We start from the raw sequence: 17,204 nt of genomic DNA on the forward strand, positions 1-17,204 counted from the left end.
TTATCACATGGTATTAGTCACACAAAAATGCCCCAATTACCCCGGAGGCCGCGAGGATTTCGCTGACAGTCGCAGAGAACCTCGTGGAGGACCAGTCATCCGGAGACGGCTGGGCAGAGACGAAGGACGAGAGGAGCTGCGGCTTTCTCCTGAGTATTTTACCTTTTAAATACCCTCTAACTTTAACCCCCCTTCGCATGTTTTCCTCCAGACTTTGCTTTCCTGCACTTCCTGTTCATGTTGATTCCCAGGGTTGGGGTTTGCTGCATGCTGTTCGAGTGGAGGATACTGCTTTCTAAAGTAATATGTTTCTGTAATCTTAAGCCTTATTACATCAGTGAAGCAGTTAAAGGCTCCTGCTGTAGAGTTTCCGTTTCTCTGGCAGCTGTTCAGCCAAAGAGGTGACTATTTGACACTGTCTTCATGTTTTAAGTTCATCTAAGTTGCTCCGTTCCCTCTTTTTCTCATGAATTGTTTATAAATCTGTTTAAACTGCAGTAAAATGCAGTGAAGTCCTCAGAGCCAGTGATGCAGATTCCCTGCAGAGCGGCTGAACTGTCACTGGTCTGCGTCTCGTGCTGTCTTCCCTCCTCTACAGCTGTAAATGACAGCCGTCCTGCTCCTTGGAAGTGGCAGCACCATGCTGTAGCACCGCCGATGGCGTGCGAGGACATGGCGACTCTCCTGCCCCTCCTGTGGCTTCTGGCGGCGGCCGACGGGATGCCCGACCCCGCTCGGCGCGACCTGCTGATGCGGGAGGAGGCGTCCAGGCAGACGGGCGGCCGGACGACGCTGACGGCGGCCGAGCAGAAGCTGGACGCGCGCCTCCGTCGCCTGAAGGAGCAGGAGATGTCGGCAGCATCCTTCCCCCCTGCTGTGCACTTCTTCAAGGCCAAGTCGCTCATCCAGGAGAGCTCAGTGTTCAAAGTGCTGCAGAAGATGCCCAAAGGTGAGAACACACACTCAGGAGCCCAGAGAATCCCTTATTTATTTGTCTTATGGCATTGAGATGTGTTGTGACTTTTGTATTTATGGTGAATATTTGTATTTGCGTTGCTGTATGTAGACTTCTCGTGGCTTTTGTATTGATGTCGCAGTTTTTGCAACGGTGGAGACTCAACGTCTCGGTCAAAATTTAATCTGAATCATCTTTTCAACCACGGGACCAGCTAATTCAGATGACTAAGTTTCATATTAGTGCAGTTATTGTGTCCTTTGAGTCATTTTCAGTAAAAGGTCAGCTGAGTTTCTGGGAGAAATATGAGCGGAAGTCAGTGACAAAAACTGGAACTTGAGGTTTTGTCTTTAGTAACGGGCTTTTTATTCTCATTTTTCCAGGAGCAGCTCTGCACATCCACAGCTCGTCTCTGGTCGGCGTCGACTGGCTGGTGAAAAATGTCACCTACAGGCCGAACTGCTACGTCTGCTACACGTGGGACAACTCGGTGCGCTTCGTGTTCTCCAGTCGGCAGCCCTTCCCTCGGTGGGACTGCTTCTACTGGCAGCTGGTCCAGACCCTCAGAGACAAGACGGGAGACCCTGCAGGCTTTGACTACAGGTCGGGACCAGTCTTTGCTCCCTGAGGCGTTCAAAGAACGGGAATTTAACCTTCGATACGGTGATTTCTTCCCAGTCTGATGCAGCACCTCACGCTGTTCACCGAGGATCCGGACGGCGAATACCCCAACCAGGATGTCGTGTGGGAGAAGTTCGAGAAGGCCTTCATTGCAGCAGCGGGACTGATCACTCACGCCCCTGTGCTGCGGGATTACCTCTACCAGGGCCTGCAGGAGCTGCACGACGACAACATCCTGTATCTGGAGCTGAGGAGCGGCCTGTCAAAGGTCCGTGCTTCAGACCTCGAAGCTCAGTCCTCACTTTCTGTGTTTCTGACGCACGCGCGTCTCTGGAACTTCTCTCTGATGCAGACGTACGAGCTCGATGGGACCGTCCACGACAAAGTCTGGACTCTGAAGCTGTTTCAAGAAGTCACGCAGAAATTCATAAAAGATCATCCAGACTTCTTTGGGGCTCGGATCATAATTTCCGTCCACAGGTAAAATCAAATGAGGACTATGTTTTCTCTTTCATTTATTTATTTTTTTATGTGGTGACAGACAAACTTTAATTTACTGATCTAAACGAGAATTCCTGGGATTACAAAGTATTTTTCATGTAAATATTGACAAATATTGAGCTGATTTTGAATTTGAAGTAGATCCTCACAAAGTGCTGTCAAAATGATTATTTGTTTGCCTTTCTGCTGAAAGTAAATCACTTTACTAGACGATGTGATGATCTGTGGTGACGGTGTCGAGCGGGTTAGAGAGAAGTGGACGTTTTAATGGAGAGGAGAGGGATGAAGGTGAAATGGTGTTAAAGATGGAGAATAGTGAAGAAGGGTCTCCGTCAGTGTAGTGACACCAGTGAGGGTTAGCGGTTCGAAGAGTTTAATTACAACTTAACCAAACAAATGTTATATTTAACTAGACAATTCACGCGGGAATTTAATTCAATTCAAACTTTTGTGTTCTCAACTGAGCTTAGATTAGATCCCAGCTGATTACAAAGCAGGATCAAACCCAGGATGAAACCAAATTTACCTGGCTTGATTTGACTTGACATGAAACCTTTGATTAAACCTCCATCTGTCGAATTCCATCTAATTGAAATATAAGCTTATCTCAAATTCAATTTTAAAAAGTTCCTTCTGAAATCTGTTTCCAACACATTAGAAATAGCTGCCCGGGCAGAAAGAAATTTCCCCCTTGTGGGACTAATAAAGACTCATTCATTAATTCACATTATCATCAGCATTCGAGTATCTGGCAGTTCGAAGTAGATAATCTGTTTTGTTTGTTTGTTTCCTGGAGTTCCCGCTGTGTTAATGTCTTCTTATTTCCTGTCTTCTGTGTTTCTGCTTCCTTCAGGGCTCTGGGTGTGTCTGAGGTCAAAGCAGCTATAAAAGAGGCCATTCAGCTCCAGAGGGATTTCCCAGCGGTGGTGTCGGGGTTCGACATGGTGAGAGATGATCCGACGGGTTCGGGCTTGACGGTCATCTTGAAACGGCTGTAACTGACGGGCACGTTTCCCGGACGGCGTCCAGGTTGGCCGGGAGGACAGCGGCAGGACGCTGTGGTACTTCAGAGAGGCTCTGTCTCTGCCGGCTGAACTCGGAGCCACGCTGCCGTATTTCTTCCACGCAGGCGAAACAGGCGAGTGGATTAAAACCTCCGAACGCTTCGTCAGGTCACAACACTTTTTTTTTTTTTTTTTAACTTGTGCTTTAAAATGTATGAGTAGATGACGAAGGCACTGAAGTGGATCAAAACATTCTGGACGCCTTGCTGTTCGACACCAAGCGCATCGGACACGGCTACGCCCTGGCTCACCATCCGCTCGCCAAGGAGCTGTCCAGGCAGAGGAACGTGGCGGTGGAGCTGTGTCCCATCTCAAACCAGGTCGGCGTTACTGCGTAACACACGTGGACACATCGCCGTGTGTGTGTGTGTGTGTGTGTAACGCTCAGCGGCTCTGGAGCGCAGGTGCTGAAGCTGGTGTCGGATCTGAGGAACCATCCCGCCGCCGTGCTGATGTCTGAGGGCCACCCGCTGGTGATCAGCTCCGACGACCCCTCTCTGTTCGGCACCACGGGCCTCTCCTACGACTTCTACCAGGCCTTCGTGGGCATCGGGGGGCTGAAGGCCAACCTGGGCACTCTCAAAGAGCTGGCCCTCAACTCCATCAGGTCAGCTGACCAGTAAAGAGGCGTTTAAAGAAAATGATAATAGATAGTGACCTTGAATAAATGGAAAAACTTAAAAAGAAATCTTTGACAGCTTGGAGGAAACAACAGTTAAAGTGGATTTCCGTCTTGTCTGCAGGTACAGCTCGCTGCCGGCTCACGAGAAGGACGTGGCTCAAGCGGCGTGGCAGAGGAAATGGGACGCCTTCGTCTCAAACTATTCATAAGGACCAAACCACAGCGGATCCTGTTTGAACAAACGGACGCGTCTCCGGATCATTAGCAGCTTTTTCATTAGCACCGATTAGCTGGAGAGTTCAAATGTTTGTAAAGGACGCTCCCAGAAGAATCTAAGAGCCGTCGTGCTTTAAGCGCGTTTGGTCTAACGTGGGAAGGGAGGTACTGTCAGTTTATTTAAGCTTTAATGAAAACAAGTGATCCATCAGTAGTCGGCTCTATTTAAAGTTCACCGCAGCCAGTCAGTTCAGGCAATTGTGCATTCTATTGTAAGTGAAACTTACAATAAAAAAAATGAAAAAAAAAACCACATTTAAAAGAAAATCGAGTCACAAGTTTTCCTCTTGTGCAAAAATGAAAGTCTTTTCTGTATGTTTGTGAATCCGCCTCCGCTCATTATCGTCCCACGCGGTCTCTGATGACGTGCTGTATGTTCCACCGCTGGCCGCTGCACTGCTGGAGAGCCAGGTGGTAATCTCCGTTTTCGTCATTCACGATCTCCAGACATCTCTTCGTCTCTCGGTTCTGGATCTGTCCTCCCTGTGAGGGCAGAAACAGGAGAGGGTATTTTCAGATAAATTTACAAAAAGCTGAACATTGTCCTCCTATACGACATTTTTGGATGTCTCTGTTTCATTAAGTGAAAAAGTTAATTTTCCAATTTCTGTTATAACTTTATAAAGTCTAACAAAATTACAAAATTGTCCCATTTGATCACCTCCAGTGCCGCATTAACCAATCATTCTGCAAGGACTGCACATCAAAACCAATGAAAGTCCATAAAAACCTTTTTGTTTGGTTGGCAGTCATCAAAGGATGAAAACACATGGTTATAACAGAACTATATTGGACAAATCTTGTATTTAATAATAGAAATGTCACTTTTTTTCACCCAGTAATACCAACAGTGATTAACGTTAATATAAGAGTCAAATGTCTTAACAGGATGTCGAAGGAGAGATGCTGACCGGATTAAAATCCCACAGTAAGTGGAACTTCTTCTTCTTGGCCTTTCTGCACTCGTACAGGCCCGGATGGAATCCGGGTCCGGGGTCCACCAGGCAGCGGTTACTGCCGTACTTCTGAGATTCGATCATTCCGATGTAAAGATGTCCATGAGCGCGGTAGTAGCACGTCTTCAGCACAGATTTAGAAAACAAAAAAACAAATTGATTTCCAAATGTTTAAAATCGGAGTCAAACTGTGTGGAAAGATTCTACCTCAGCTTACCTGCGAGAGGAGAAAGTGGCATTCGTACAAGATGGGCTTGTTCCCTGGGACGGGGCCTTGGTCCAAGCACAGATCTGGACTCAGATCGTTTCTCAGCTGCCGGGAGAAGAAATAACTCGAGATTATCTGAGTGAACCTCATTCATTCAGCAGAGTCTGAAATTTAAATCTTCAAAGATGTAGCCCCGGATTTTGTTTTTGTTTATTTTGGCGCAGCCTACAAATTTTCCAGCTCATCCCAAGTGAAATCAGACTGATTTGAATTTGGTTCCTGAACTGCAATGAGTTTTTTAAAGATGATGGACCGGGAGTCTGGTGACAATATTTCAGACTTACAGCTCCATAACCGAAGAGGTCGAGTTGCGGGTCCAGCATGGGGTAAACGTTGTCCAGGTACCACTTGAAGGGCTTACAGTTGAGTTTTTCTCGCAGCTTCTTCCTCTCCGACACATCCCCAATGTCTATCCCGTGATTCTGGGGGAGGAATAAGGTCATAAGTTCATCTCTGAAATGAGGGCTTTACACCGTGTGAGTGGTTTGACGCCCGTTCGTACCTCAGGAGGAAGGCCCCAGGCCACGTTGACGTTGTACTTGTACTCATCCAGCCACACCTCTGCCACCCTCAGCGCGTTCCGCTTCATGGTGTCGCTCAGGTCCGGGAGGTAAGGCTTCGTCCATCGCTCGATGTGCGCGATCCTGGAGCAAGGTATGACTTCGATGCTTCCCCCACACAGCCACACCTGAGCAGGACATCATCGGTCAGAGCAGGTACGCTAACAGGATCGGGATCTCCAGCCTGAAAAGCCACACGATCTCACCCGGATGCCGAGCTCCACGTTTTCCCCTCCGTAAATCTTCATCCCCCCGTCCAGGCTGCCGATCTCGCCGAAGAACTTGCGATCGGCGACAAGTATCCCCATGATGGAGGGGCTCCTGGGGACAGAGGAAAATACCCAACGTTTCACAAAATTGTTCAACAATGACAGAATCTATTTATCAAGCATTGTCAAAGCCTCTCCTTCAGGTTGTGCCTCTTACTTGCCGGGCAGCGAGTCGTCTTTCATGGCGTACCACTCGGGCTTGAAGGACTCGTAGATGCACCACATGGCCCAGTTGAAGGCGTCGGCTGCAGGTGTGTACATGGTCAGCTCCAAGTCATCGAAGTTGACTCTGTCAAAGACGGGAGTCAACACGACGGTGCGGTCCTCCTTGATCCGAGCCAACAGCGGCTCCGCCCTGAACACACACACCGGCCGTTTAACACTCAGTCAAACAGGAAGACGGCGCTTCGGGCCGCTCGCCGTCCCAACCCACCACTGCACGTGCACTTCTATGTGAGCGTCCAAGATGGCCACCACGTCCCCCGTGGCTATCCCCCACCCCGAGAGCCGGGCCCGCGTGAGGCCGAGCTGCTCCGGGTGCCGCAGCCTCCTCACCAGGCCGGGACGCTCCTCCTCCACGGCCTGCAGGTATCTGTCCAGCTTGTCCATCAAATCCTCTGCAGGGCAGAAAACGGTTTATTACACCAACTGGATTCTGGGTTTTCAATTCATCCAACCTGATTCTGATACTGTCGATACCACGACTACCACTGCGATCTGGATACAGTCAAAGTTACCGTTGCTGCTGTGGTCGTCCACCAGGATGATCTCCTTCAGCAGGCGAGCCGGCGTCTTGTCCATGATGCTGCGGACGGCTCGCTTGATGACCGACAGAGCCTCGTCCAGGTAGATCAACACGACGCTCAGCGTCGGCAGGTCCTGGGGATATTTCTTCTCTAAACACCTGAGAGGTGACATTTCACAGTAAGATGGCTGTTAAAGCGATGGCTTCAGAGGTCGGGGGGATTCACCTGGGGCTCCTGGTGTCCTGGATCTCCCTGTTGATGGGCAGCCTGTCGCTGAGGAAGGCGTTGTAGCCGTATCTCTGGAAGAGCTCCTCGGCCTCCTTCTGCTCCTCCTCGGACAGATGATCGCCCCACTTGTAGAACAGGGCCGAGTTCGGGTACAGCTTCTTCACCGCAGAAACCGGATCCTTCTTTTCAAGTTTATTCATCAGCCTGACTGCAAATAACAGAGACCACAAACCCTTCAGTCATTTTATTGACTAATTTTTTTCTGAGTCAACCTTTAAACATAAAGCAGAAGGATGCGTGGTATTATCGGCGTTAATATCTGTCAGATAAGCAGAATGTATTGCACCGATCAAATCAGTTTAATTAGAGTGTAGTCAGGACATGTTTTCATATTTCAGATTTAGACTATTCAACTTATAAAACCTTGTTAAGGTATTTTTGATTTGTGATTTAAAAACTTTGCAGGTTAAACTGTAATTTCATGGTGGTTCTAGCTACAAGTTTTAAAAGTTAGTCTAAAACTAACACTGTTATTCAACTGCATTGGTTTTGTATTTTGCCTGAACTCCTCACAGATGTTCAGAGGATAAACACACAGCTGAAGTCTTCTTCATAGAAAAATAGAGAGAAATGGTATTTCTATCTGGGAGCAACTTGAATCTTATCCACGGCAGATTATAAAGAAACGTCGAGTGATGCTATGTTCAACCTTTGACTCAAATCATCAAATCAGTTCACTGACAGAAACCTTTGGACTCACTCAGTGTGTCGATGTTTCCCTCCATCTTCTCCATCCTCTTCAGCAGGTCCTGCCCTGAGATGGACTCATTGAGGTGGGCTCTCTGGAGTCTCTCCGAGTGGGTGTGGAACTCCTGTTTGATGGAGCTGAGGTACAACGAGGCCGATGCCAGCGCGAAGACGAGCACTGATCCTTTCATATAAGCAGATCTCATCCTGTTGCTGCTCCGCAGGCCTCGCTGTGCCTCACAGCGCCAAGAGAGGCCGAGGAAGTCCTTCCTCCACCTGTTTATTCAGGTGATCTCCCACGCACGCACACCGACGCAGCGCCCGTGTCTGATCCCGTCTTCTTCAGGTGCATTGAGTGTTCTCCAGCCGTGGTTTGGACTGCTGCCACCGCTTCACTCCATCGCAGCTGGGATCAGCAGGCGCCGGGAGGAGGGAAAGCCAGCAGGACCTGGACTACAAGACAAGTCAAACCAGTCATTTACAAGAGAATTCAACATATTTTATCATAACAAAAAACTGATTTATTCAATATATTTATTGTAGTCTAGTCAAGCAGCAGTTTAACAACGCAATCTGACTTGTGCAGTCAGAACAGAGCATGTTAGGTAGCTGTTAAGCATCAGCATTGACTGAACTGTACTCCGAATACTGTTTATCACCCCAGTAACATCCAGATGAAACACACCTGTGCGTATTCCAAACATCTGTAGTTACCTCATACTCAAACATACTGTGATAGATACAGAGAAGAACATTTTTTTCCTCATTAAAATAATGTTGACTCAGCTGAGCTTCATCCACTGTAACCATCTGATCACAACATGTTGGTTTTTCCTTCAATGTTTGAAACGCTTCACTCACCCGTTATCCGTCCGTCCAAAGATGTTCGGCATCTCATGAGAGGCACATCCTTGATTTTCTTTACTACGATTTAAGGTGAAAATACTGCATATAATGCTTGGACTTGGAAAGGTGCACAGGTCAAATGTCTTCTACATAAAAGCTGCCTGGCTTTATGAAGGTATCTTTGTCTTTTCTTACTAACACACATCGTTAACACACGCACCTCTGGAATAAAACTAACATGCAAAACACAGATGTAGATAATAAAACTGGGTCCAGGTCAAGTGACTTTAAATTTTATTTTCTATTTATATACAGAATATACAATGTTAGCACACAAATTTAAAATGTGGGAAAATATGCCTTGAATGACGTTAGATGTTATGGAGATACAACTAAAACTAAGAAACCTGATGTGAACTTGCTGCAGCGAAGCAAAAGAAATAAATGATTTCAGTCTGTGGATTCAGTGATCACTTCCTGAAACTTGTGCTTGGCAGGGAGACCTGAAGAGAGTCAGGTGGAGAAGACAACTGATCCAGCGGAGTTATGCAGTAAAAAAGGAAATGCTTATTTACACAAAAAAAAATCTGCTCAGAAAAAAAAAAAAAAAAAAAAAAAACAACCCAGAAGAGCAGCAATAGTCCACTCAGTGACTGGCAACACTGGGGTGAAGAGGTTTGACTCGAACGAGGCGCGACAGTCCGAGCCGCAGACCCTGACCGGGAGACGGTCCTGCTGGACGCTGGCAGGATGTGGGACTTTTACCGATCTGAGCTGGAAGACAGAAAAGCCCTGAGTTTACTATACATACTGGAGTTCATTTATCTAAACTACTAAGCTTTATGCACGTGATTTTAGCAAATTTTTGTTTGAAGATTAGTGATAACTACCCTGTAGGTCATTTTGAACAAAATTGGACTAAAAGTTAACATTATTTTCTTTATCCTTTGTGTATGTTGACCACAATGATGTGAAATTCAATTTGCCGAATTTCCTTCTGATGAAAATAATTGTAGTGCTTAAAGTCTTTGAGATAAGTTCTATATATGAGTCGGGTGTCGACACTTTCACCTGTTTTCAAACCTCCTTTTTCTTCCAGTTTCTCGGCAGGTTGTGATTTTTTTAGTGAGGTTGTTTACTCTGCGATTCAAATGCATGAGACAGTCTCGAGCGACACGCAAGTGATCGTTGGAGTAAATGCGGACACTAAAAATGTCAGCATGTGCTTATTTTGATGTTGTGGTGCAACTGAAGCCCATACTGTTACGACCAATGACGAAAGAAAAAAGTTTTCTGAAAGGAAAACTCAAAAATGACATTTAATCATGGTGTACCTGGTGGGTTCCACTTTGGCACTCTGCCCCCTGCTGGGCTCACAGACACTGAAGGCTTCGACGTGGGAACGGCAGAGGATGAAACGGATCTTCTGGGTGCAGGCTTGGCTGACGGAGGACTTCTAACCGGGGTGGAAGCTGCTGAGAGAAGAAGTCATTGTCGTTACAGTGGCTGAGTGAAATTCAAACAACATCTGGAGGCTAAACTGACGACGGGACGCACCTGCTGATTTGGACTTCGATGGCTTCGACGGCCGCTTTGCTTTGTTAGCAGCAGGACTAGTTTTCGGTTTCTCACTCTTGCTTATCTTCTCCTTTTTCTTAGTCTTGCTGGTTTTCTTTACTGTGAACTCCTCTTCGTCACTCTCATCTGGTTCGCTGAAGTCTTCATCGCTTTCTGAATCTGCAGAAGATGTATTTTTATTATTCAAGTAGAACAAAAGTTAAAGCAAAAATAGCAAACATATTTCAAAGAGCAATGTAAACCTGGAGTCAGTTTGGGTTCATAATCATCATCTTCATCCTTTTTCTTCGGCTCTTCTGTCTTTTTTTGTCCCTTCTTTGGATTCTCTGATGTGATTTTGTCCAGACCTGAAAGAAAAATGAATAACAAACAGGTAAAAACACGACTAACTTAAAATTCATGATTTGGTGCAATAAAGAAGTCCAGAGTGAAGAAGACACACTTACCCAACACTTCACTATCCACGCTGCAGTTAGACCTTAGTAAAGATGAAGGATCTGCATTTTCACCCGATGGCAGCTCAACTGTGTTCTCTGCTTGATAAAATTAACAACAAATCAACTTCAAAATGTAACATTATAAACATTATTCTGATTTTTCATTCCAGAACTGAATCTTACCTTTATTTGTGTCAGACGGCTCCTTTTCTAGACCAGTATCATTGAGCATGGAGAGTGTAATGGCTGCTTCCAGATCTCTTTCAAGCAGTTTTTCATCCAGAGGTTTTCTGTGAAAATTCATTTGTCAACAGGAAAATGGTAAATTGGAACAGAAACAGTAAATCACTAAAGATAACCTCATAGTCACAACATGTTTAATAGCATTTTTCTTTAATAATTTTCAAATAAGCTGGACCAATAAAACTAATGTAACTAATGTATAACTAATAATACTCCTCAGTTTTAGTATCCTGCTCTCTTTTTTAAATCATTTTGCAGTCACTGAAAACAGAAAAGTCTGTCAAAAGTGTTTCTATTACAACAATGTTGCCTGATTTCGGCAGACTTTCGGTGACATGTTGTCAAAAGATTTGTCCTGACAGTATGGATTTGATGCTAATGTTACCTTATTAGTAAATAGGTTGTGCGTTTTCATTACTGATGTCTTTGTTGAGGCCTCTGTGTTGTAATTGTACCAAAACACTGACATGCAAATACATTGAAAACAGCTGTTACTTTTATTGAACACTGAAAATCAGAAGTTTTCTTAGTATTTGTCAATTCAATTACACTTTGAAAAGTTGTCTCATGGGCTGGATTGGACTCTCGGGCAACCAGTTCAGCTCAGGAACCTAACTGATAGCGCTTATTAAGTTTATTTCCTTCAGGATGCAGGAATTAAAGGATTACCAGACTGTAATTCCTTTTACGGTTCAGAATCAGTTATGGACATATGAGAAAAGTTGTTGAATCTCAGAAGAAAATGTGCATCAAATGGTCAAATCTGTTGTGCACGGACCGGATTGTTTCTAGTGTTGTGCTTTAAGTGTTTAAATGAGTAGTTTAAGAAAAGCTTGCATCTTATGGTTTTTAATATCACAACTACCTCCTTCACTTCAAGTACTTATTGCTCTAAAAAACAAGCACTGCATGGTATTAAGTCCAGTTTTATATGACTGCAATAAAGCAACAATAAGTTCATTTCTGAACGCTGAGATACAACAAGAAGTTGCCTTGACAGTGCCAACTGAAAAAAATCCATCAGTCAGGGTGACTGAGATGATTGTCACTCACCTGCTTTTCTGACTTTGTGAGGCCTGTGAGTTGGTTTCTTGACTGAGGGATTTGCTGGATGACTGCTTGTGCTCCCTTTTCGGGTCCTCCTTGGCCTTTTTGTTTGGTGGTGCCTTCACAACCGCAAAATCCTCATCTGTCATAGAACGACAACAAAACAATGGAAACATATTTGTTAATGGAGCAGGGAGGGGTGTTTATACAGGTTTTATGTCTCAACCTGAGGATGCATTCAGTGTGCATTGGACAGCAGCCATGTAATGACTGTTTTCTTCACATTAGTCAAATGATGTGAAGGAAAAAACAATGCAGGGTGGATTCTCATGTATGAAATTGAAATCAACCATTCTGGTAGTTACTATAGATATGTCAAAGTCAAGATGATACAACAGCTCAGGACTGGATCAGGACTTTGTGTGTAATAAAACAGCCAATTGCTGCACTTTTCACATCAGTTGTAATGAGGTGTTCAGTCTGATTATGGCCCTGGGGTAGAAGCTGTGTGTCTTAATGAGGATTTCTTTGTCTGTTCTTGTTTTATCTTGTCATGGTTTTAATACAAAATCCTGTGAAACAAATTAAATCATATCAAACTTTGTGAAAGTATATATAGTTAGATTATTCTTTTTAAAACAAGTACGGTAATACTTTGTAAAACACGTGATGATTACATGGTATGAATGCAGTTGAATTTGAGTATTCAGGAGATTCAAACACATTTTAGCTTACCGTCGTCAAAGTCTTTGGCTTCACAGTAATTCACAGTCTTTGTTTTCCTGTTTTAATCAACAAATAATGTGTTTGCGTCAAACGACATTGAATAATTGTCTGTCCAACTGGGGATACTGATAAAACCATGTACTCACCTGGAAGGACGATCCATGCTTTGAGAAGTTTATAAATCCGGGGGAGCCGTATTTATTCTAGATAACAATAATCACGTTAACGCTGCTAGGTGCTACATGAACGCTAAAAACTGACAGAAAGAACTCACAGTAACTCGCTCCAAAACTGCATAGTTTTCACTCTTTCTGTAATGTGTCCACTATTGTTAAATAAAGCGCCAAACTATCAATAAAAACACACTTTAAAGAAAAAAAAACTCACTCGGTAACGTTGACTGTTGCTCGGTAAGTGTTTAACTCGCCCGCCTGAATCGCCCGGAAGTGACGTACGTGTTGACAATCTGACAAATTGAGGTAGCTGATTCGTGCCTGAAAAATAATATATGAGAAGTTGTCGTAATTCCTAAAACTGAAACAAACAATCTCATGTCTATGTATTTACATATTCTATATAAAAAAAAATCAACGATGGTTGTTTTTTATTGTAACTTAAAAAAGTGTCGAATCTACTTCGTTGAGCGTCACCTTACCTTACCGTGACAACAGATTGGCCCAGGCACACATAAAGATCACTGTTTTTTTTTTTTTTTAATATTATCTTATCTTCCTTTTTATGTTTTAATAAGACCACACTGCTATTGTGAAATAATTTTCTGTGTGAACAAACAACAAGATTCGCTGATCCACACCACCAGGATGGTAAACGGTTAATAGATTTAATTCATTTAGCACTTTTTCACTCCTTGAGCAGCCAACAAAGCACTTTACACTGTTAATCACATTCACTCATTCACACACATATTCTCATACTAATGGAGGTGGCTGACATGCAAGACACTCAATAGGGACCAATTTGTGGTTCTGTGTTTTTGACAAATCAAACCTTCAAACTTCCATTTGGGAGATAGATGACCACTTTACCAATCAATCCACAGTCACCCCAATGCTGGCTGTTGCAGTAGCGATATCAGTGGGAACAGCATTTTTGATGGAGTCTAAATTTAGTTGGCTTTTGGAGGGCACATAATGCAAAACATCTGAAAAAAATGTATTTCTTTCATGACTGCACAATGGGTGAATTGCCATGCAGAAAAACTAAAGATGTGCATTTAACAGGCATTCAATCACAATAAAAACCAAAACATTAATACAAAGGTGATATAAGAAGCAGCCGATAAAAATCTCAAGTGCTGGAGTTCAGGTGCTGAGAAATTGTTTGGTTATCTGTATTTGTATTGATGATGATTGCTCTTAAATTTGTTATGAATAATGATAACAACCATATACAAAATGAGAATTCTCATTCTAAATGTGTTTATTGGATATTAACGTGCCAGTATGAGACTGCTCAGTTTAGTACCAAATAAAATCGGATGAAACGTTTGTTTGCGTCCAAAAAGCTAATATTAGCTCACAGTAAGAACATGAGCACACCATATTCTTCATTCCATTTTGTGTCTTTTTGGTTTTCTATTCCTTAGAGAAACTATTTATTCTTACCAGTTTAAAAACTTTGAAAGTTTTGAAAGTGCTTATTCATCCCAAACCTTCAGGATCAGTCTGCCAAACCAAGGTTTGAATGAGCCTGTGAGTAGGTGTGTGTGGCAGACCATACTTAAAAAAAAAAAAAAAAAACATACTGCTTTCTTAAAACATGCTTGCAGATCACTTAAAAAATGCAGTTTGGAGGTGGTGATTTTACACATCCATCTTATATAATACTTAACACAACTTAGTGAGTAGGTGTTAACCAGCAAACAGAAAAAGTCACCTGTAATCTTTTGATGAATAAAGCCATCTGAATCAGCTGTCAGTGCTTTCCATTGTGCAGTCCTAACTGGATTACACCTTTTTATTACTTAGACTTTTTTTTTTTTTTTTTAAACAAGGCATTTGCATTTGCAGGCCTTGGCAGCAGCATTGCAGTCACTGTCTGACTTCAGCTGAGAGGTCCAGCAGATGGCAGCATGATCCTGATGGGTGACACACCCTCAGCTCTCAGAGGTACACAGTCCCAGCAGCTGATTGACATGAACCTGACATGTCCTCAGTCACTGAGTCGCCCACACTCAGGGCGGAAGCAATCACAGGCTCCCTCTGAAGTGCAGTGAAAGAGAAATCGCCCCGTTTTTACTGCACTTCCAAGGGAGCTGCAGCTGTACCGAGGGTTGTCATTTTCCAAGTCTGTGAGTGGGTGGCGGTCGGGCTGCGGTTTGTCACACAGTGGACCTGGAGGAGACGTTCGGGGATGTGATGGTCCGTGTCTTCGCTCCCAGACAAGGAAGGAAGACATGCAGCCGTGGGGCCAAAAGGCCCTGTGGTCACACATTCCTCAACTCCTCCAGCGCTGCCTACAGCCGTGACTAAAATATCAGGTCCAGTCATGCAAACTCTGTGGTCACAACATCATTCTGCCATTCAAACGTATAGATGTTTCTTTTGTATTTGTTGCATTATTACAACAGCTGCAAGCAGCACAGGGGACTTATTGACTTCTCCCATATTCATACCCGGTAATCCTGCAGCGCTTCAGACATGCCATGACTCTCCCATTGATCTGCCCCTTCCAGACATATACCATGCACTTCTTTTTAACTGCAGGAAGTGTTTTTATGTTTCTACAGTTAAAATTGCTACGCCTCCACACGTGTGCTATATGTTCCCAAACAAAGTCACATGAAGACTGGCAGGGAAACAGAATGAAGTTCACGTATTCTTCACTCAGCTAAAAGTAGACATGCCCGTTTAGATTTTGACTCAAGTAAATATTATGTACTGTCGCTGCTCCTGAGCTAAAAATATGGAGGTATGTGACATTAAATGCATGTAAACATGAAGTTAAACACACACAGTACACTGATTTATGTATGTTTTTTGCTATTGATCCCTTAGTAATTGGTCTCAAAGCATGGTCAACACACTAGAGAGTGATTTTGTCATGGTTTGAAATGCAGTGAATTTAATCACACATTGGATCAAAAAAAAATTCACAACACAATGTTTTACTCTTTGTTTAAACTCAGGGTGGGTTAAAGCATCAGGTCTCAATTTTTAGTTTGTTTTATCATTTCATCTCCTCAGAACTGAATGATTTTAGCAAATGTGTGAATTAAAATATTATGTATTGTAACTGTTGCTTTTTTTCAGTATTTTTAGTAGTGCAGAACACAGACACTGGCAGACACTCCTTACTAGGTGGTAGCTTGTAATTGCATATCTTCTTTTTCTATTGTTTTTTGCAGAAAAAGCAAACGAACTTGGAACATGAAATATTTATTTAAAGTCTCTTCATTGAAGTTGTTTAAGATATTGAATTTTATAGTTATTTACTTAACAGCGTGTCTTTTTAGCACATCAGTGCCCATATTAAGCATGAACGAGCAGTCAGGGTACATACAACAACTATTGTTAATGTTAGGGTGTAAATATGCTGCATTGAACATCAGCGATGACTGTCAATGGCAACATGTCGCCATGAGCGAGAGAGCTCACCACCACAACACTGAGCAGCCCTAACTATTACTATTTTCACGGTGACATACTGCTAATCTCCTTCTGATCAAATATTTGCAATATAAAGTAAACATCATGACTATTGACAGGAAGTGAATCATTTGCTAATATAACCTCTTGTAGTTTGTGCTAATGACATGCACGGATGCCATTAATTGCTCTTACATTCTCCACAGGCGGTGATGTTTGTGTTTTTCTGGCCTGTGGCAGCAGCTGGCAGTATGAGCTGAACTATTTTGAAAAGAGACGTCCAGCTGGATGCGCCGGTCTCGCCGGCAGCCGTGAGCTCATCAGCGGTCTCAATTTGAGTTTGTTTGTTGGAAGTGGTCAGGAGGCAGTTTCCCCCTCCGGCCGCTGACGTGAATGCCATCATTATGCGCTGTGTAGCCTCTCAGAGTGGTAGTTTGTGTGGGGCTCGCTCCACGCGGCACCGATGCCCCTGTATGGCTGTTCCGCAGGCGGAGACTTGCAATGTTGTTATTTACATTCCACGCTGGGCAAAGAAAAAATAGACTGCCTCCTATTATTATTGAGATATTTTGGGAAAGATGCAAAAAGTTGGTCGTCGGTTGCATGTTAATGTAATAAAACAGGTGATCTGTGGTCGATTCCCACTCATGGGCTGTTATTTTGGTTGGGGTTGGACTTATTAATAGTTCCTCACAGACAAAACGTTCTGTCAAAGACAGAGTTCCTCCTGAGTGGGGGCACCGGTTATTTAAAAGCCTCGAATTAAATGCGTCTTGATGAGCTTTTAGTGTTTCGGATATCCGGCCTCGCAGTTGTGTCACTGTGGGGCTGCTGTTCTAACCTAGAAATGGCCTCGCTTCAGATGTCTTCGGGCCCAGAGCAGTGGCAACCGCAGCACGGCCACAG

General features: G+C 43.8%; 3 protein-coding genes across 5 annotated transcripts; 1 reads left to right on the forward strand and 2 right to left on the reverse strand.

Moving 5' to 3' along the window:
* The first annotated feature begins 94 nt into the window (after positions 1–94).
* Positions 95–4,086, forward strand: ada2b (adenosine deaminase 2b). The gene is made up of 10 exons (XM_030113075.1): positions 95–153; positions 599–949; positions 1,339–1,558; positions 1,634–1,844; positions 1,929–2,056; positions 2,931–3,021; positions 3,107–3,215; positions 3,304–3,461; positions 3,546–3,748; positions 3,885–4,086. Exons 2-10 carry the CDS (start codon positions 658–660, stop codon positions 3,970–3,972), a joined length of 1,500 nt encoding a protein of 499 aa, XP_029968935.1. The 5' UTR covers positions 95–153; positions 599–657; the 3' UTR covers positions 3,973–4,086.
* LOC115403978 (probable polypeptide N-acetylgalactosaminyltransferase 8) lies at positions 3,249–8,075 on the reverse strand. The gene is made up of 11 exons (XM_030113073.1): positions 7,827–8,075; positions 7,064–7,274; positions 6,830–6,996; positions 6,526–6,709; positions 6,250–6,447; positions 6,030–6,144; positions 5,766–5,951; positions 5,548–5,685; positions 5,213–5,308; positions 4,951–5,118; positions 3,249–4,522 (listed from the first exon to the last, which is right to left on the reverse strand). The coding sequence occupies exons 1-11, from the start codon at positions 8,017–8,019 to the stop codon at positions 4,379–4,381; spliced, it is 1,800 nt and encodes a 599-aa protein (XP_029968933.1). The 5' UTR covers positions 8,020–8,075; the 3' UTR covers positions 3,249–4,378.
* A 936-nt stretch (positions 8,076–9,011) lies between these two features.
* rad51ap1 (RAD51 associated protein 1) lies at positions 9,012–12,960 on the reverse strand. 3 transcript variants are annotated; one of them, XM_030113077.1, is made up of 9 exons: positions 12,837–12,960; positions 12,700–12,746; positions 11,971–12,106; positions 10,858–10,964; positions 10,684–10,770; positions 10,480–10,584; positions 10,217–10,396; positions 9,994–10,134; positions 9,012–9,433 (listed from the first exon to the last, which is right to left on the reverse strand). In XM_030113077.1, exons 1-9 carry the CDS (start codon positions 12,851–12,853, stop codon positions 9,306–9,308), a joined length of 948 nt encoding a protein of 315 aa, XP_029968937.1. In that variant the 5' UTR covers positions 12,854–12,960; the 3' UTR covers positions 9,012–9,305. The 3 variants fall into 3 exon arrangements, with proteins under 3 accessions (XP_029968937.1, XP_029968938.1, XP_029968936.1); XM_030113078.1 differs by having other exon boundaries at positions 9,994–10,131; positions 10,684–10,773; XM_030113076.1 differs by having other exon boundaries at positions 10,684–10,773.
* Positions 12,961–17,204: the final 4,244 nt, after the last annotated feature.

Source organism: Salarias fasciatus, chromosome 17 (genome assembly GCF_902148845.1).
Source record: "Salarias fasciatus chromosome 17, fSalaFa1.1, whole genome shotgun sequence".
Taxonomy (NCBI): domain Eukaryota; kingdom Metazoa; phylum Chordata; class Actinopteri; order Blenniiformes; family Blenniidae; genus Salarias; species Salarias fasciatus.